The 19,997-nt window shown below is 37.1% G+C and overlaps 2 protein-coding genes across 2 annotated transcripts; one reads left to right on the plus strand and one right to left on the minus strand.

Annotated features, from left to right (window-relative positions):
- Positions 1 to 9: 9 nt before the first annotated feature.
- Positions 10 to 10,664, plus strand: LOC135684443 (cilia- and flagella-associated protein 300). The gene is made up of 10 exons (XM_089114875.1): positions 10 to 143; positions 909 to 990; positions 1,221 to 1,259; positions 2,375 to 2,408; positions 3,038 to 3,124; positions 3,875 to 3,957; positions 4,903 to 5,013; positions 5,788 to 5,849; positions 7,093 to 7,159; positions 7,668 to 10,664. Exons 1-10 carry the CDS (start codon positions 46 to 48, stop codon positions 7,779 to 7,781), a joined length of 777 nt encoding a protein of 258 aa, XP_088971001.1. The 5' UTR covers positions 10 to 45; the 3' UTR covers positions 7,782 to 10,664.
- A 1,227-nt stretch (positions 10,665 to 11,891) lies between these two features.
- On the minus strand, positions 11,892 to 15,957 carry LOC148957599 (rhomboid-related protein 4-like). Its single transcript, XM_089114874.1, has 3 exons — positions 14,977 to 15,957; positions 14,486 to 14,554; positions 11,892 to 14,339 (listed from the first exon to the last, which is right to left on the minus strand). The coding sequence occupies exons 1-3, from the start codon at positions 15,668 to 15,670 to the stop codon at positions 13,933 to 13,935; spliced, it is 1,170 nt and encodes a 389-aa protein (XP_088971000.1). The 5' UTR covers positions 15,671 to 15,957; the 3' UTR covers positions 11,892 to 13,932.
- Between the last annotated feature and the right edge of the window lie 4,040 nt (positions 15,958 to 19,997).

Below are 19,997 nucleotides of genomic sequence, written 5' to 3' on the forward strand. Positions count from 1 at the left end.
TAATCGAATCGAGACTTGAAGTGGGAAAAGGAGGCATCATGAGAAATGGCGCATTTTGAAAAGATATTTAAATTTTGTCAACTTCCAAACAAAAAATTTTCAGCGTACGATGCTAAGTCTGTTCAAGATTTACTTCTAAAATGGTAAGTTTATTGAATTGTTTTTCAATTAAAGATGAATAACAAAAATAAATGTCTTATTTTCCATACGTCAGGCGGTCCATGCAAGTTAGGCCCAGCCCAGCTCTCTTTTTGTTGTTAACAACAACGTTTTATCAGAAAATTATTAGTTTGGTTCTGTTTTTAGCGACAGTTAACTGGAAGAGCATTGATTAAAAGGGAAATTTCTATTTCGCCACGTCAGAAAACTTTATGCCATAAGTTCAGAAAGCGTCAAAAAACTTTATGCTATAGGCTTCTTCTGGCCAAATATTTATTTATCAAGTTAATGACAAATGCTAGAGCCAAACAAAAATAAGTTGAACATGCACAGGACAAGAAGTTTGGAAGCCAGCAGTCCCTGCTGTCCTTGTATGGAAAAGGGAAAAGAATCTTTTTTCTTTTAATTTGGCGTCATAGGTAGGCAATGCTGCAAAGGAAGGGTGACTTTGACCAATAAGTGCAGTTGACTTGAAGGCATTTGAAATAAGGGAACCCCAGACACCTCTGACAATCTGGCAGGGCATTTGATCGATGGGGCTGATACTGGTTGAGATTGTAAGGTCTTGTTGAAATTGTATGATGTGATATAATATCACACAGTATGATATGTTTCTGCTCTTCCATGCCTTTTTCAAATTTTGAAGTGCCAAAGACTTATTTGATACAAGTATCTCATTCTAATTAGTTGTGCAATGTTTATATTTACTGCAATCTCTCTTCTAATAATAGATGAACTTTGATTTCCAGGGGCTTAAAAGGCAATATGTCACTGGATGTGTTCTCATACGATTCATTTTTCAAAGACTGTGACAAAGATAAGTTTGTGATGGTAAATATATACCCATGTGATAAACACAATTTCTATTTATTTCATTTTCAAATCATCTGAAGTTTTGTACCAAAGTTATCACTTCTGTTAAAGCTTAAACATGGTTTTCATTTATAGTTAATTTAATAAATTCACATTTTAGAAGCACTTTTGAACTACATTTACTACGTTTTATCATTTGAACTACTTTGATTTGCAATTTTTAGTCTGAATGTAATGACTGTTTTTAGGATTTCTTCAAAGACCAAGATGTCCAAGCATTTTTCAAAGTAAGGTTCAGATTTGTTATAAATGCTTTGTTTTATGTAGCATGATATTACAAGTTAGGCTTTCTAACTCAAAAATCATGATGATTACACTCTTAGGTCCTGAATAAGCATCCTCCCCCCTGCTTTTTTAAAGAAGTTTCTGTCCCCCCTGCTCTTGTTAGGACCCTTGCTTGTTAAATTTTCAATTTTTGTAGGAGAGCCCTAATTTTTATGTGTCAAAATTTCCTTTAAGATGTCTGAGTAGTGCAGCCCATGCTCTATTGCCGTTAGATACATTACACCAATTTCCCTGCCTCCCACTGCTTATTTCGACTCCCCCCTCCTGCATATTCAGACCCCCTGCTTATTAAGGACCTAAGAATAGTTTCAAATATTTCCTGAATTTTTCTCAACATGGCAGCATAGCTTGAAGCTTATTCAGAACTCATTTTCTAAAGTTGAGGACTCTTAAGCTTTGAAGAAAGATAATATAAAAGTTAATATATAGCATCCATAAGCCATTTTAAAGTTTACAAATCAGATAAGACATGTCAACAGTTGTTAGGTTTAAGAATGGTTTTAAGTATAAGTAAAAATATAAGTAAACCCATTATTGTTGAGTTTTTCATTACATTAGGAACCATGTGTATTATGCAATAACTAGGCTTCAAGCAGTGTTGTTGTTTAGTCTTGTTTGGACAAAATAAATTTGACCATTCACTTCATGACACTGGCTGTTCAATTCAAGGCTTTTTTATTTAAGGAAAATAGACAGATGAAAAAGTCACTTTAGCCATCAGTCAATCTGTTATTGGCCGATCAACAAATTTAAAGTACAAAGCCATATAGAAATTGCTAGTCTCCAAATTGTCACTTTGCCTTAGCAAAAAGCACACAAAAACACAAAATTGGCTGGGGCTAGCTAGGAAAATTTAGCTAGAAACCATGCGAAACTTGCCAAGTATTACAAAAATATTATCATTTTTCCCTGTACTGAGAACTGATATTTGCACCTGGCAGTGATGTGGTGTGGAGATTGAATGACCAATATATGAGGAGCTCAAAATAAAACTTTTAACCATATTAGACTGCTTATTCATATTCTAGTTTACAATTTCTTGCTTCATTTGATCTAGATATCGCCAAGAGCAAAGGTCTGGACATTTGATGGTTTGTTTTAATGTGTCATTTTTGCCTCCTTCTTTCAGTTTGGTATAAATTGATTTTTTAGTCAAGCGCTGCCTTAGTGGTTCTATTGGAGTTGTGGCACAGAACTTTTTTGGTCATAGTCACAACTCTTAATTCTCTATTTAGCTTACAGTTTCTATCTATTTAGCTCACAACGCATTGAACTGTGATACAGTTTTAGAAACATTTATTTTTTTATGAAACCCATAAACCATAGAATCTCTCTGATCACCCTTTCTGGATCCAAATTTGGTAGGTTTCTTGATCCTTTTTTGGTCTGCATTTGTCAGTTTCTAAAAGCTTGAGGATGATGTATGGCATTTGTATCCATCTATCATTGTCTCTGTAAGACAGTATTTTTCAAGATTGAGAAGCGACCAAATCCACTATCAGTCATACAATCACTATCGAAATACCTTATCTGTAGACCAGTTCTGTATTTTCTCTATAGTTATCATTTTAACCATTGTTTTCATTATCTTTCATAATGCCTCGGCTTTATACAATCAGTAAGTGCATCTACTTTGACCTATAATTGCTAAGTTGGTGGAATAAAATCCAAAAAATGTTCTCAATCTCTTATTAAAAGTAATTTCATTTATTTTTACTAGGTGATCTCAAGTCAGTTCGTTTACAAGTTGAGGTTGTTCCAGCTACTGTAGTAAACATGGAATTTTTCGACAAAATTTTTCTTGATGGTAAACTTTGCAGTTTTGTTTTCTAAAGTTCCTCTGTGCTGCTTGTAATTTGATGGCTTACCTGTAAATATATAAAACTATTTGATATCCAGCTTTTGAAATATACAGGCTTTAGAAATCAATTAATAGATGAAAAACTTTTATTGTATGAAGATAAGCTCATTCTGTGCCTGGAATGACGTTTTTAAAGTTATAAATTCGTTTACAAGGCTGTTCATTTCTTGCTAAAACCAGTTTCTTTACCCAAATATGGGAAAAAGCATTTAGGATATCACCATGAGAAATTCTCACAAGGCGGCGAGAACTGAGTTAATGAAGACGGATATGAAGAAAAAACTGGACCGTTTTCTAAATTCGTAATTATCATTGAATAGTGAGTAACTATCATAAGAAAATCTCACAGTTACATACGACCTTTCGCATAGGCCCATGGGTTAAACTGTGAGCCAATCCTTCATTACATTACAAATGTATCATTTTCCAGGAGAGATTTGATTACATATGATTGGAAAGTTCTTATAATTTTGATTAACCAGTGATTTGTTTTGACAGTTGTTCAAGCTTTCCAATATTGATTGCAATTCTCCAAAGCAGAAATATAACGCTTGAAGACGTCTAGTTAGATATACCCGAACTGGAATCACAAAATAAACGAATTGAGCTATTTGCTTACAAGGTCAATCTTTATTTATTGATCTTTGATAATAATATAGTAATTAAGATAAAAAGAACATTTTTTTTCATTTCAAGGATTAGTAAGAGAATCAGGATCAATATGTAAATGTTATGATGATCAAATTGGCGATATTCTAGTTTCAGATGAACTACGAAAAGTAAGTCGAAGCTTTTTTCATTGCTTCACAATCAGATTGTGTGTTCCTGCAATTTATTAATCCTCCCGGGGTTGATCAGTACGAATTTTGTATCAAACAAAACCTTTGGTTACATGGGTTTACTTCTTTTTATTCCCTGTTCATCTGTATTGGAAAATGAATTTTATCAATTGCACCTCATTATTTAACTTTCCATGCAATGAAGTTCCAATTTAAAATCGGTATATTTTTCTCCATTGATGCCTATTGCGTCCCCTGTTATAGTAATGAGCACACACCAAGACCATTATGTATAAAAGTGACTTTATTCTTATCCATTTCAATTCAGACTTATCAACTATTCTCGTATTTTAACAAAGTCAAATATATGATCCCAACTTTGCTTGGCATGAAATTGCGACATTGCAATGTCTATAATTGAAATAGAGTGAGTTTTCAAATCGACAGCTGCTCAGATCTTTGCTCCAGGTCCTGAAATCTAACTTTAATTCAACGTTGATGATCATTTAGATGCCAAAAGGCCAATGAATAGTTATCCTATTTTATCATGATATCAAGTAGCTGATATTTAACATAGATGCTTGATATGTTTGTTATTTTGAATGAAGACTAAAATGCTCTGCAGTAATTCATATTAAACATGGAATTCTGGCTTTCTATGCGACAAGTGAAAAATTTCTTCATTTAAAAGACAGGACATATGGGGCTCCGCGAGAATCCTGCCTAGAAACTATCCTTTTTCATCTTTATTATTATCGATGTTTTACTCCCCTGTTATCCAAATTGCGTAGGCCACAAAGAGTTTGTGCACATTTCATTTTTTCTTGCTAGTTTGTGGAGTTTCATAACATCTCAAGGTAACCTTTCTTAAGGTGCGCTATTTTTTTGAAGACTTGACTTCCAAATGTCCTTATAGCATCATAATGCACATTGGTCGCTTTGCAGATGCTCGTATCAGAAGAATCTGATTTTTGGGATGTATTCTCAGATAAAGAACGTGGTGAATTTATTTTCCAAATTTTCAAACATATTTGCATCGGAGGACCAGTTTGTCAGGTGATTAAACTTTTTCAAATCAATTATTACTTTGTAGAATAATCATTAGTGAAACTTTCGCAGTTTCAATGAAACCTCATGCTTCCAAATCAAACACATTTTTCCCTAACATCTTTTACCTTTGCCCAAAGCCAGGTACTTGATAGTTTCAGGGATCTGTCACAGCTGCGCCAAAAGTGAGAAATATGCAAAGGATATTTTTCTACAGAGCTCTGGTCCTACAGTTCGCGGTTCACTACTTTTGTTTAGTTTTACGTCCGGACCATGTATTACCTGGGTACTTCAAAGTCTTTTACGAATAATGATGTGAAATTATTTGCAAATCTCAATGTATTGATTCAGTAACTCGGCCTAATAGGAATTAGTCCGTTAGCAAACTTAAAATCTTCATTGACCATGTCTCACTCAACTTGATATATTTTTAAGGGATAGATATCTAATTATGTTATGTTAGTTTATGTCAATGGCGGTTTTAAGGGGTGTCCAGGGGGCCATGACCCCAGGCCCCACGCTGATGATAGCCAAAAGAGGCCTCACACCCCACACCTAAAAAAAGATAGAAGTTGTAAAGAACAAGAACCCCGCAGGTGTTTTTGGTCCCGGGCCCCGCAGTCCCTAAAACTGCCACTTGGTTTATGTGGTCTAAATGAAAAACTGTAAAAAGAATCTATATCGCCACACTCTTCAAGTCTATTGAGAGATCTAAAGGAAAATCTCGTAAAGTTCAAAGACTAAACAAAGCTTAATTTTACTTCTGTATTTATCCTTTATTAGTATGAAGATGAAGTTGGGCCGTACTTAGACACAGCAAAATTTCTTTATAAAGATCTTGTCAGGTAAGCTCCAACCATGTTTGATTTCGTCTAATGAATATTCTTTCTAGATGAAATGGAAGCTAAAAATGAAACACAATGTAGCATCCATCCTCTTCTCCAAGTTATCATTTCATAGAAAGATGTTATGATAAGATTCGCTACAAAATATGTTCTATCACCGCAACTACTTTCTATGAACCCAACACTGCATATGAAGGAAAATACGAATAATTGGGTAGGAAGAGTTCGGTCAAAGATTGCAGCTCTTTTTCATGTTTGTTTACAACTTCTAGTCTGTTTTATAAGGCTAACTTCAAACAGTGAAGTTACAATTCTTGTTGATGAATGAATCGTTTTAATTAGAATAAGGGCTTCAGCAAACACAATCTCCAAATTTGGAAGTATTTACATAGATTATGTTCGGCCTCAAACTATTGTTATTGAAACATTTTCGGACAGGAAGATTTACAAGGCAGTCTTCTAGGCTGAGCCTTTTTGCGGATGGTATGATATTGTCTACGCTCCAGGACTCTCCGAATTCGCTCGTTTTGTGCCTAAATCCTTGAATGTTCTCAGTTTCTTTGAAATTGAGCTGGAAAAATACTGTTCGAATACCACGAAGAACGGGAACTAAGTAAAAACCCAGTTTGTAATATTTAGCATAAAGGTGGCATGGTGTCGTTTGGTAAAAATGTTAGGAAAACTTGTCTTGTTGTATGTTTAATATAAAAGAAAGCTGGGAAACACCTAGGTTGTTTGGCCAAATTGATATCTGACTGTTCTCCATTGACTTTCTACCTTACGTCACAGATTTCCATGGAAGGTATTTCTAATACCAAGAATTATCCATAAGATTAAAACTGACAGCTTTTTCTTTATAGCTTAAGTTAATGTTATCATTTTTGCCTCTGTTTAGAACAACCGTTTTAAGCCGGTAAAAAAATTTAACAGTTGCAAAGCCGTGTTTAGCTTGCTGATTTTTATGGGTCTTCCCTGATCGCAGTAGGAAAACTAGGAATTTCATCTAAAGAAAAGTCACCTTTATATATCTTTAATTTAGTCAAAAATTGTTCCAAGCACATTCTACCACTTGCTCCAATCTCCACCAATGTCTTTCCACTTTTCACGATTCCTATATGTTACAGGTGTTAGGTTTTTTGTGTCTTTATTCTATTTAGCTGCAAGCGTAATATAAATTACCAGTAGCATAGGCAGAGTGTATTCCAGCGGTGGGCGAGTATCAACTATGTGCATTGCTTTTTAGTGTACAGAAGGATAAGGAAACGAAGAAATTGTCCGTGAGTTCAAGGGTTCTCAAGGTCACTGTTTGGGTATGTTGATGTTCACATCACATATATCGTCCTTAACTTTAGTATTTGCGCTTCTACGCTCAACATTTACAAATGCTAGCTAGAAGTCTCTAAATATTAAAAAAGAAATCAGTTATGATCATTTCCTTTCATTTTCTTTCTTTTTTCCTTTTTACTCTTTCTCCTTTCCTTTTTACCCTGCTTTAGATTTTGTCTTCTGTATCCAACCAGTTGAAATGGGGATTTTTAATAAACCATTTGTTTGCGTTATTGCGTAATTCAGCAAATATAATCTGCTGATTGGAAGAAAAGTGGTTTGGAAAACGAGTAGCGAGAACAGACCCCACCAAGCCCCTTGAACACTGAAAAGCACTCTACAAGCCGCCAGGGAATTTGCAATATTCTCAGCAATGTTTCGTCATGGTTTGGCAACCAGTTGCTTTAATTCTGATTATAACAACATTTGCACTTTCTGTTTTGCACACCTGTCTGGTTCCTTCACCTTAATGTATCTTTCCTTCACTTTTAGAAAGATGACGAGGTAGTTTTCCCTGGCAATGGTTCTCACGAGCAATCTTTCGGATATTTTATCATCGACCCGATCAAACGCCATTTGACTCTATGGTTTTACTCCTGGAATTGATTCGAAGCGAGCATAGAGATAGAATGGAAGCGAGCAAACGCCGAAGACAATTAACCATCACACTTGGGGCACTCCAATACGCCGTCTTTGTTTCCTAAATCCTTACGATGGCGAACATTTATGCTGAATTTGCACTGCTTTCAATTCGTCCATTTGTTATGAGAGTCCCTTCCGTGTCCTTTTTTCTAAATAGTTCACATTCAGAAATCGCTGCTATCGAAATATTGAAATGACTTGCCGTTTTTTTACTCATTTTGCCGTTGTAAATATTTTTAGGGTAACTGATTTCTCACAGATATTTCATTCCTCACTTGTGTTTTCTTTAGAATCCTTAACCCAAAAAAATTTCAACCAAAGAGCCTTATTTATATTTTCGATTCACTTTCTGCCGAACGTATACCCCCTATTATGTTTTTTTCTAGTTTTCCTGGTTGTATTTCATTTGGCCTCCTTTTTATCATATCTACAAGCATATTATTTTTCCACATTTTCTACAAGATCATTGTTCCTGACTCAGTTCTAAAGCCACGTTTACCAGCATTTGGAAACTTCGATTTTGTTTTTCAGATTCTCTTTTATAATCAGACAACATAGGCTAGAATTTGCGACCTAAGGACAAATATAGGTTTATTTCATAGGGAACTTTGTTGCTCAGGCACCACTTTTTTAAGTTGTCAATAATATCCTTCTTGAATGGCCGTAAGCTTGAAAAATGGCAAAAACAAAAATATAAAGTGATAACGAAGATTATTAATTATAGCGTCACAAATAAACACGAGACATCTAGATCAGTTCCCAAATTGTCACAGACAGGCATGCACGACACCCTTGATTTAATCCACTTTGTCTAGCTATCTGCAGACTTTTTGGCTCTCTTTTTGCACCCAAAATCTTACGTCAACATGAAATCAGGAAGAAAACATCATCAGTAAATTGCATTTATTTTACGTTAGAACATCAGCGTACGCACAAAAAAGTTCCAAATCAGATTCAGAAAAGGGCAAAGCTAAATGTACCCGACTCCAGTGGCGGCACCAGCCACTAGGTTGTGGGGTGAGGGGGGGGGGCAAAATAAAAGCATTTAGCCATGCCCCTTTTACCAACAGGGAACGCTAGTTTAACCAGTAGGGATTGCCCATGACTAACATATTTGCTAAATAAAAGAAGTTTCAAATCAAAGAGTCACATCACAAAGAGTATTTTGCCAAAATAATATCCCTTCTCTTAAATTTTTTCATTGAATCTACACGAAATACCATATCGATTCTGTCGAGAATCTAGGGGGGGGGGCTGTGTTTCCCCGTTGCGCCGGCATTGCCATATTCTGCGTGCGCCCAGCCTGAAGATAACAAAGCCACTTTATCGTATCACTCATTAGCAGATATTTGTGTTAAAGCTCTGATGGCTCCTCCTCTTGTGAATCATCGGCTGTGATCGTTGGCAGGCTCGGTGATATGCTAGCAACTGAAAACGTATTCAGACTACCCCGGCTCCTTCCTGCAACGGCTGTGCCTAGGCCCAACCACGGATGAATGGCTAAATCACCGGACACCCACTTGATCTGTCCGGCGAGGTCACTTCGTGGCCGGTCACTTATATCCAGTTTCGGCGTTCTTCGATCGCGCCCAAATAATGACGGTAACGAGCATTTTCGATTAAAGTTTCGACATGTGTTTATCGCATACCTTCGTAACTGCTCTTCCACCGTCTCGAAACAAGTTCGTTTACTTTCTGGCAAATAACATTTTGATAACTGGGACGTCTTAAGCTCTAAAAGCTGATGAACACTGTACAGTGTCCCTGTCTTCCGATGCAACTTTTTGCGTTTATCCTTGGTTAGCCCATGGAATGAATCTCCTACTTCAACAGAATGATGTTCCGTCCATTTCCAAGGGCTCTTTTGCTCCACCTGGACAGCCTCCGTTTCCAAATTTGCTTTCGTTTCGCCTGCTTTGCGACGGCTTTCTGATCTATGCGATACTACCAACGATAACTTTGAGCGTAGCCGCAAATTTCTTCCAAAAGAATTGTCTCTTCTATCATGAGAATTTTGTTTCTGCATCCTCAAAATGTTGAAATGGTCACAGATTTCCATTAAGTATGTTATCATGAGAACAGGCAACTTAAAACTCAAAAGTCCAGCCTTTCCGCTATTAACGAAGCCAATATACCAGGAACTTCATCCTGCCCTGCCTCTATGAATCAAAGTGCCAGTCTTGTAACTCCAAGTACCCTACTTACGTCATTGTCGATACACTTGTCGTAAACCACGTGAAACCAGTTAGCTTCAACTAGGCCATTGAAACACGTCTTTTTGCTGGTTACATTCCACAGCAACTGTTACAAACAAATTAGAGACCCGATACGTAATACCTTTTACCTCACACATGTGGCTTTTCCCTAAACCACACAGAACCTTAGTTACATTTTCGTGTACGGAGATTCCTAGAATATAACTTGATACCTTCCATAAGCGTATTAGGAAAAATGGTGTCATCCGTTTAATTAGAATTTGCTATAAAAAGATACAAAATTTTTAGCACTGAATTGAAGTCGATGAAATGCAATTTTTGATCAAAAATATCGCCAGTATAATAATTTATTCATGAATATTATTTATTAATATTGTAGAGTCTCTTAATTTTTTCACGGATGTTATGGCAAAAATCTTCGAAGCATTACAATTTGTGCAAGACCTTAAGGGATATACTGATATGGATGCATTCTATTGCGTTTAGGATTTGTATCTACTAAGCTATGGTAGGTATTTTTCCAGAGCAAGCAAAAAAGTGCTTATCGAGCAGGATCCAAGTGCTTTCTTTCGATGTGACCAGACTTTGTGATTCCTATGGCTGAAATAACAGAGAGCTGGCGTCACTCCTCACTCAGAGTGAAAGTTTTGTTATGGCACTAAATGAGAATATGTTCATGGCAAGGGCTCAAGTCCTGGACTCTAGGATCTGCGAATCCGTGACCCTAACCACTCCTAGGTACAGTGGACCTCTATCTACAGATAACTCTATGGGCACCTCTCAACAACAGACAGATATTTTTGTCCCAAGTTGTCAAAGATCACGAACTGACTGATAATACTGGCAGGGGCGGATCCAGAGCAAATTTGAAGGAGGGGCAGTTGGTAGTGGGGGCGCTGGAAAATTGTCAAAATTGGTGACGAGAGTACGCTGTATACAACAATTTCAGATCCATTTTCGGAATAAACAACATAACTCTGTGGTAATCCTTGAAGCAAATTAACCTATCGGTCTCAAAAACTTTTTCACCTGATTCCCGTTCTTCAAAAAGGCACACAATTTCCAAAGAAGGGGCGCCAGACTTGCTTCAACTCGCTGAGGGAGGGGCAACATTTTAGATGCCCCCCTTAAATACGCCACTAAATACTGGCACAACAATCGTAATACATTATTGAACCTTCGATTACAGGTAAAGCATCAGAGGCATTTTTATCATAGATTATTATATTAGGTTCCAGTCCTATTACATGGAGAGAGGGTGATATCAATAATCCTTGATCAAACAACATTCTTCGAAGGGTTTCTTCGATTTACAGTTTTGGGTTCTCAGATTTCTAGATAAAGCCATTCGCTACTTAAAACAATCATTCGAAACCTAATAAAAGATGAGATCTAATAAGAGTACCTAATAGATGTGAAGTTTCTCGTGGTTTTCCTTACCCTGGGTAACAGACGCACTATATAAATTTCATATATAGTGAGTCTGGTACCCAGGGTAGGTTTTCCTGTGCTTGCGTTCAGAAAAGTTGATTTTATCTAGCCCATCCCTCGACTGTGTGTACTTCCTGTAACTTTTTAGTACCAGTGCAGAAATTTAGCAGGGCCTCTTAAAAATTATTTTAAGCGAGCGAAGAGTGACTCAAGTATGCACAACATGCAAACTTTCCAAAAACGGACAACAAAACTTTCCTGGACACTACTCCACACAAATTCTCTTGAATACACTGTGTTAAATTCATATTAGTCACAAGTCACAATATTCATTTTCTCGCGAAATTGGTTCTATGAGTGACCAAACCACGGTGATTCATCTTTCTTATGATCGTAGACTCAATCACATCACAATAAGAAAGAAAGATAAACAACATTGATAAAAGTTTTTGCAAACATAAGATCAATTTATTATTTAAGCATGTTGAAATAACTGCCAACTTAAGCGATTACTTAACATCTCTAAAAATTAATCTTTAATCTCCAGATTTCGAAACCAAGTCTTTTATAAGATGTGAAAATCTTTCAGCGTCCACAAGATCTTTCATTGCTGACTTCAATCTGCTAAAACTGTATACGATTTCTAACCAAATTATATAAAAGTCGAGATTATGAAATCGCCAGTAAAATCTGAACAAGAACTCCAATTGCATACTTATATTTATTTGGTCCGATGGTCTGTGAATATATTTATAACCTTACATTTAAGGAAACTGAGATAAAAAAAGCCTTGAGAAACAAAGACCATTGGGAGTCATCGCTTGGTCTGAATTATGCATACCAACGGAGGCTAAACGGTTAAGGGGGGGGGGGGGCGTGCATGGGTCTGGCTAGAATAAAATTTCATTGAGATAAAATTGATAGGTGTAGGAGGCTGCAGCCGCCTATGCCAATATGGCAATAAAATTAATGTGATTTAACCTAATAGTCAGCTTTGAAATTTTTCAAACTTTCCTTGTGAAGATGACAGTCCTAATGAGCACAGAGGGCGTAATTAAAATGAAAACTGGCACAATGAAATATGTTATTTTTGAAAACATTCGAAAGGAAGTTGGGGGATATTTCCCAGAGAAGGCAATTTTCTTTTAAATGTGAAACGTAGACAAAGTTGTTAAAACAGAGAGGTGATAAACCCACAAGACAAAATTCTTCCACCTTTCGCAATAAACCTTTATTGGTAAAAATAAGTGTTTTACATATAATACAGTAATAAATCATAAATGTTGCAACTAATCAATTAATAACACTGTTGCAGAAAGAAATGAGTTTAGGCACACCATTGTTTGTGCTAATTAACTGAAAACTATCAAACAAACCGATGCAATTTTCAAGCCTGAAAATAGCAAATCCAAGAAAACACCGTGTAGGATCTCTATTTTTGAGGATTTCATTACAAGTTGCATAATAATATTTTGAGAGTTTTTTCAAATACTTCATCAAATTGCATAAAAGTACGGAATTATGAGGAGCATTAGTTTTACAGTTACTATTTTGCAACGTTTGCCACAAAAATGTAGCGAGTCTCAAAAAATTTGTTCCAAGATCAAATCCAAAACAATAAAAGCTTCAAATTCAGTTGCATTGATAGGTGGGATCAGCCCCAAAATAAGGTGTTTTTTTTTCTTTTTTAATGATAATGCATCATCCCAGGTAAGGCTTCATTCCATAAGAGCCCCAAAGTGCCTGTCATCCAGTATTGAAGTATTTGAATTTTATTCTGTTTTGTTTATGTTTAAAACTTCTTTTCAACAATCTTGAATTCAGGGATGATGGTTTACTCGGGGATGATAGCAAAGTGGATCCATCACAACAAGAAATTATGGCTTACTGAATAACTTAGCTGTGTTTGAGGTATTAAAAGTGATGTTGCTAAAAAAGATCGACTTTAGTGATTTTGTCAGCACTTTTGCCTCAAAAAGCTCTTAAACTGGTATTGTAAAGTTTTTGAAAATTAACAGTTTGAACAAGAAGGGCCAGGAAGTTGTCTATTTAACTAATTTTTTTGTCTTAATTTGTAACACTGCATTCATACCTATTTTGTACAAACAGAACCCGAAGTGGACGGTTTATGAGAAAGATTTAGAAATAATGAACATTTTGACCATGCCACAAAGCAACATAATAAGCCCATTTCAGCCTTCAATTTCAGAGCAAGCGTGTTTCCAGGAAAAAAAACAGGGCATGATCCAAAATATTTTTGGGATCTTCGGTGCAAATTAAGGGCATTTTGCCATGGGGCCTGTCCAACCTAGTGGTGCCCATGTTCAAATTAGATTTATGCTACATATTATATTGGACAACTTTCTTGCAAGCATTTAATCTGATTGAATTAAACCATTATACTTTAAGTGCTTAATTACTCAACTAGGTGGTTGCAAAGTGTCCCTGTTGCTGTTAAAAAATTTTTACTAATCAACGTCAAATAGACCAGAATTCTCTAAAGGAGGTGCTGTTGGTTCGCTCCTGCTTTGATGTGGTGCCTCTGGATACATTTGCAGGTCTGGGTAGAGCCTTCCTGACCCATCATTATCACCGGGTGGTGGCCCAGTAGGGTAGGGTAAATTGCTGGCTTCACCAGGTTGCACGCCCCAAGGTCTCCTTCTGTTTGCATCATGCTCTTGAGTGTAAACACCAGGGATGTGCCAACCATATGTGGGACAAGATTGGTCTTCAGAGTTGCTCCTTCGTGCATAGGGATCAGAGCCAGTGAAGCTTCTCTCTTCCAAGCTCCTTCTTATGGCCTCCCTAAGTTCCCATTCCTCCCTTTCATCAATATTTTCTGTCTGTTGGTTTCTTGTGTATCTATTTTGGTACCCTAAAAAGTTAAAGACACAGGTAAATATGTTTGCTAGTAAACAATATAGAAACCTGTTTTGAGGTTGAAGTTGAAAATCTTTGTATCACAGATAGATACTATACATCACTGAGCTGCATGGAATAAAAACAATGTATATATTGTACCTGATGGACCAGATCTGTATGAATAGGAAGTGCTTCTGTTGCTAGCACCCACTCTTGTTGCCTCTTGGCCTAAATAAAGGATAAAAAACATTAAAGAATAATTGTTAAAAATTACAAAATTCATTTGTCAAATATCAAAACACATTTCCCACTTTCAACAAAGCATAGAACATTTCTGGCAAGCATTTGAATACCTAACAATTCATTTCACCATCCCATCTGTTTTCAACATATACAAGATGCACTTGGAATATTCCCTATTCTGCAACCCTGCTACTGTATTTCCCCTTGGCTACCCTATATCTCAATAGCTAGGAATTGGATATCCCACACCCAACACATCAAAATAGGTTGATTGTCCCTTGCCAGCAAACATCATTGAACACAATTGAATGACAGAATTAATTTACAATTCTACTAGTCCTGCTGCCAACAGCTTTCCCCATGCAAAACCAAATAACATTAAAGACAACTTTTCTCAAATTCCTTACCTATGAAATTTCCTAAAATATTGTCAATGATGTTAACCAAATGGGCCAAAGGACCATACAGGTATGCAAAACCTGTCAATATCCCAGCAAGATGACCAGTAAATGAGGCATTTGGTACCAGGAGTTGAATCAGCACCAACTCCACCCAGCAAGCAAACTGAGCTGGAACAGTGACCGGGAGCCCAACAACTCTCACAGATTCATGCCACATGTTGTCTGTTGTGAGCACCTTAAGACCAAAGATAACAGCAGAAAACCCTGCAGCACAGCTAGTGAGATAGGAGGGATCCCATAGCAACACTGAAAATATACGGTTGATGAATAGCATAACGATCTGTGATACAATTGCAAAAACCATAATGATTATGCAGAATTTTCGACTGCCATACTTTCTCTCAAGTGTTCTTCCTTTCCAAAGGAACGAAACCATGTTGAAGTACAGATGCATATCATCAAGATGAAAAAATGAAGCAAAAAAAAGCCTGCGATATTGCTTCATCTTCCAGACAAATTTATAACTCACGCATGCTTCGCTTACGTGCTGGACAACCCGGAGAATCTTCATGTATATGGCGCAGTTGAAAGCCAGGAAACCAAGGGTTACAGGAGGAATGTTCCCTAACCCAGTACGGTAAACTTCCGACGCAAGGAGTAAAACTCCAAATCCAAGACCTCCTTGCCGTCTCATCACCATTTTGCACGATGCTTATTCTTTTATTCCGATGACTAACAGGCAAAACTTTCTCTTGCACTCTTTTAGAGCTTATTCGGGCTGAAATGGCCTAAATGCTTCTCTCTCTCTTCCAAGGTTAATTGCGACCTTTAAAATACTGTTAGCTTTAGCTTCTTAACAAACGCAGTTTCCTATGAATATGTTTATCACCAACCTTGAAAAGCATTTATATATACGCAACTTTCAAATTAATTGCAATCTTTCTTCCCTGCACACACAATTTATTCTTGTATTTAGATTCTATTAGCCTCTCTCTCCATTACACGTGTAGGTACGAGGTAAAAATAAAGCATTACGTCATGCAATTGCTTGCAATGATGCAATAAGAGAAAGCGCGAACGAAGCAAAATGCTAGCTTGCAACATCCACCTGCCCAGTAGAACGATGCAAAAAAGCCCCCCAATAATTTTCAAATTGTACTTTAAACCATACAAAAAATCGCCCTTGTCTTGGTTTTTAATACGTTTAGCCCCCAAAGCGTTTTAGCTCCCTCAATTTGAATTATGCTCTACGTTCCTTGTTTGGTGGCATTGCAACCAACAACATACGGATTTTGCTTGGTACTGTGGCACCAGTTCAATTGCTACCCATTCAGTATACTATTTTGAAGAAAATATAAAAGTCTGGACAATTTTGCCCCAGTCCCTCTCTTCCGAGGATCTACCCTGGGTACCAGACTCATTCCCTATAAGATAGGAGACTAACTTTTATTTTATCTGGAGTGAGTCAGGTACTCAGGGCAGGGTACCGAGGGTCCTTCTTTAGAGGGGATACGATAGAACTATGAAGAAAACATTTGGTAGAGGTCAGGAGTTATTCTAAGGAAAATTTAAAACACCACACATTCAAGTGCTGGTTATTTTTTCTTTATTAAGTTTTATAATTCTACTCTTGACAAGAGCAACCACACCAATGGGGATGTGAGAACCGCTGGTTTTAAAAATAGTAAGTCTTGACTAAGTAAAACTCCTTTTTTCAACCACTGTGCGGTGTCACATTGGTCTGCCGTGAGATATTATCTGGTGTGCCGTGAGAAATCTCCAATTTCACGTCGTTTGATTTAAAATGCTTTTCCCTTGTGTTAATTGGGATAGCTATTCAAACCCTTCGAAGAGATTGAATTTAAATTGTGCAAAGGCCATGAAGTTTCAAGAGACACGGTAGACGTAATGTTTAAGAGACATATTTCAACACGCAAGGTGTACCGCGAGGTGTACCGCGAGGTGTACCGCGAGGTGTACCGCGAGGTGTACCGCGAAGTGTACCGCGAGGTGTACCGCGAGGTGTACGTACAAACGTAAGAGCAAAGAAAAGTTGCGAAAGATCAAAAGCCAGCAATCAAGAGATACCCACAATTCTTTCAAGTGAGCTTCACAGAGTATTTTATGAGCTTGTTGGTTCGCATTTTACATCTTGAAACGTAAAAGACGTTTATTTCACAACCAATTCGCAGTGACGTCGGAACGAAATTTATATTAGGGGGGGGGGGGCTGCCCATTGTTTTCCTTCTCATTCACTGCACTGTTATAAAGGAAACACACTACAGTTTGACAATTATTGGGGGCTCCAGCCCCCAGCCCCCCAGCCCTCCAGCCCCCCAGCCCAACAGAGGGTAGTAAAGGGTTTACTTGTTGGTCTACTCAGCAACCATTGACAATACGAAACCCCCTGACTTAGCCTGCGTCACATAGCATCCCCACTCTCCTCCTTGGTGGGGTGGTGATGGTCTGTGACGCAGGCTATCCTGACTCTGACTGAATTTTTTTTATTTTTACCATGCCTTTATACCGCTATTCTGTGCCGCTATGGTGGCATGGTGGATCTGAATGCAGAGAAATCAGTGCGCTAATAAAATGGGGGCGGAGACGTGAAAGAATGCCAAAGAACACACGAAATGCAGAAGATTTTGGTACCAGTTCTGACCAACGTACTCTTCTGTCCTGAATGGTGGTCCCCCCACTTATTTTTTTCCGAAAATATGCCCAACTCTCCCGCTCTTCTTATGACCATCCCCCGCTTATCTTTTTTTACTGTTCTCCAAGGAAAACCAGGGGAAGAAATCATTGATAATACTTTAACATTTGTGTTTGACACATTCAGTTATAACTGCGTTGTCTCGCTGTCTGTAGGTTTGAGGTTGTTTTTTCTGCACTTTGCATATCTATTGTGAAGTCAGTACATTTTGCAGCCCACGCCATTTTGGGGGATTCTTACTTGGCCCAGTTTTCTTACGTGTTATATTCACGAACTTTATTGTAAGGTAAAGCTTTTGAAGTAGTGATGTTACGATAAAGTCATGCTATAAGATTATGATGGGCTAACAAGTTACGGCTACGTTATAGTTGTATATAGTCACGTTTTGTATATATTTAAAGATAAGATCAACCAGTGGCGGCTCCAGGGACCACGCCCTTTTGGACCACGCCCTTTCCCCCTGTTTGAAACTTTTTCTTCGAGAGGAAACACCTGTTGTCTCCCAAGAAATGTCATTTACATGTGACGATCTAGATAACGTACATACCCCCCCCCCTGAAGTTTTCTCATCGGGTTTGCAAAAATCTCAAGGATCAACTTTCTGAAAAAGTGGGGGGACTAGTCCCCCCATTCCCCCCCCCCCCGTGGCTCCGCCACTGAGATCAACGATGTGGAGTTTCATTTACGTCTACGCAGGCACGTAAATAATAGGGGGGCGTGGGGGGCGTAACGCCCCCCCAAAGTTTGGAAAATCCAGTTACAGTTGGAAAACGTAACGGTTGACTTGGAATTTTTTTCTTAAGACCAAACTTGTGAATTTTATATTTTAAGAAGTTTTTTTATTTTAATTTATAAAAATTCTAAACATTAAAATTCACAGGCTGAAGCTGACCCATCCAATCGTTTTCTATTGTGAATCCCGTCTCCGCTGGGTCCAAATTGCACACTTGCCCCGTTTTCTTTTTCTTTCTTTCTGACGGGAGTTGAATCAAATTACGAACAGGCAAGGTGAACTTACGGATAAGAAACCTGAAACTTACAGTTTTGAATAATAATACCCGCATTGATCAGAAAATATTAGAGTGGGAATTTTTTTAGAAACTACGAGTAGTTAATTCAATAAAAGATTAAGAATCTTTCAGTACTAAAAATTCTCAACGCTTCTTATAAAAAACGAGTTTATGCTAAACTCCCCCTGTTATTTGTTAATGTCCTTGAGTCCTTATCATAAATTCCTATGACAAAACTGCTGTGGAGCAAGAACACATTGCAAAAACTGCAGTAGAAGTATTTGATCAAAGAAGAGTATTTCATCTTTCGAATCAGGCATATGCACAAGTTTGTTCTCAAATAATCATTTCAGTTGTAAAGAATGAAAAGGCATTTGGCCCTCTGAAAAGTTTAAAGGTAGTTTTCTTCGATCAAGAACGAAAATAAAAGGCCCAAATTCTTGGTGCTTCTATATCGTGAAAAAATGTATTTTAGATAAAATTGATCAATTGATCTGAAAGAATACTACTAATCATTAAGTATATCTAATACTGGTTTTGCTTAAATGTTGCTTTACTTCTTACAGTATGTTTAATGTTTGTTTCATGTTAATCAAAATTTAGAGATTTAGGCTTTTATGCTTTAGGCTAATTATTGAGTAAAGATTTGGTAATTATAAAGAAAATAGAACTATGGTGCTCGGGCTATTTACAAATATCAATTTGGTAGGTACAACAGATCTACTGGTCGAATGAAAAATTTATCACTTGAAGTTGGAATTTTCATACTTCCACGCCCCCCCAAAATTAGCAACTTGTTTTCGTCCCTGCGTCTACGCTCCACCGAAGCTATGTTCAAAATAATATGATTTGGTTTATGAATAGACAAAAATGCCCCTCCCCATTAATTCCTACCCCTCCCCCTGTTGCACGTTCTTTATAAAAAGCTTGGATCATCACTAAGTACTAAACGTTTCTTAACTTGGGATTCAGCTTACTAAATGTTTCTTAGTTTGTTTCTTATATCGGGACCTAAAATTGCATATTATGCATAATTGCATGTTTAAAAGCTGATTATTTTTTGAAGAATATAAACGCAAATCATCACGAAAAAACCCAAGAAGATAAAAATTTATCTCTCAAAATATGTGTTGTCTTCTAAATTCTAAATCATCAGATGCGTTAGGTGATCATCTTGGAAAGCCTACAGTCGATGGACTCTTTCTTTAAAAATGAATATTTCTTAATTTATCTTAAGCCTAGTACCAAAGTTTCTAAATTCTTGGCCATTCTAGTATTAGGTTGTTGATAATTCAATTTCTTAT

The sequence above is a fragment of the Rhopilema esculentum genome, chromosome 21 (genome assembly GCF_057945365.1).
Source record: "Rhopilema esculentum isolate cy_ngs chromosome 21, ASM5794536v1, whole genome shotgun sequence".
NCBI lineage: Eukaryota > Metazoa > Cnidaria > Scyphozoa > Rhizostomeae > Rhizostomatidae > Rhopilema > Rhopilema esculentum.

Excerpts from the sequence above, each read along its gene's own strand:
- LOC135684443 (XM_089114875.1), top strand. The coding sequence starts at position 46 with ATGGCGCATTTTGAAAAGATATTTAAATTTTGTCAACTTCCAAACAAA. Across the intron at positions 144-908 it reads CAAGATTTACTTCTAAAATG|GGGCTTAAAAGGCAATATGT; the intron begins GTAAGTTTATTG and ends TTTGATTTCCAG. Across the intron at positions 5,014-5,787 it reads TCGGAGGACCAGTTTGTCAG|TATGAAGATGAAGTTGGGCC; the intron begins GTGATTAAACTT and ends ATCCTTTATTAG.
- LOC148957599 (XM_089114874.1), bottom strand. The coding sequence starts at position 15,670 with ATGGTGATGAGACGGCAAGGAGGTCTTGGATTTGGAGTTTTACTCCTT. Across the intron at positions 14,555-14,976 it reads TATTTTAGGAAATTTCATAG|GCCAAGAGGCAACAAGAGTG; the intron begins GTAAGGAATTTG and ends TCCTTTATTTAG. Across the intron at positions 14,340-14,485 it reads ATACAGATCTGGTCCATCAG|GGTACCAAAATAGATACACA; the intron begins GTACAATATATA and ends TTAACTTTTTAG.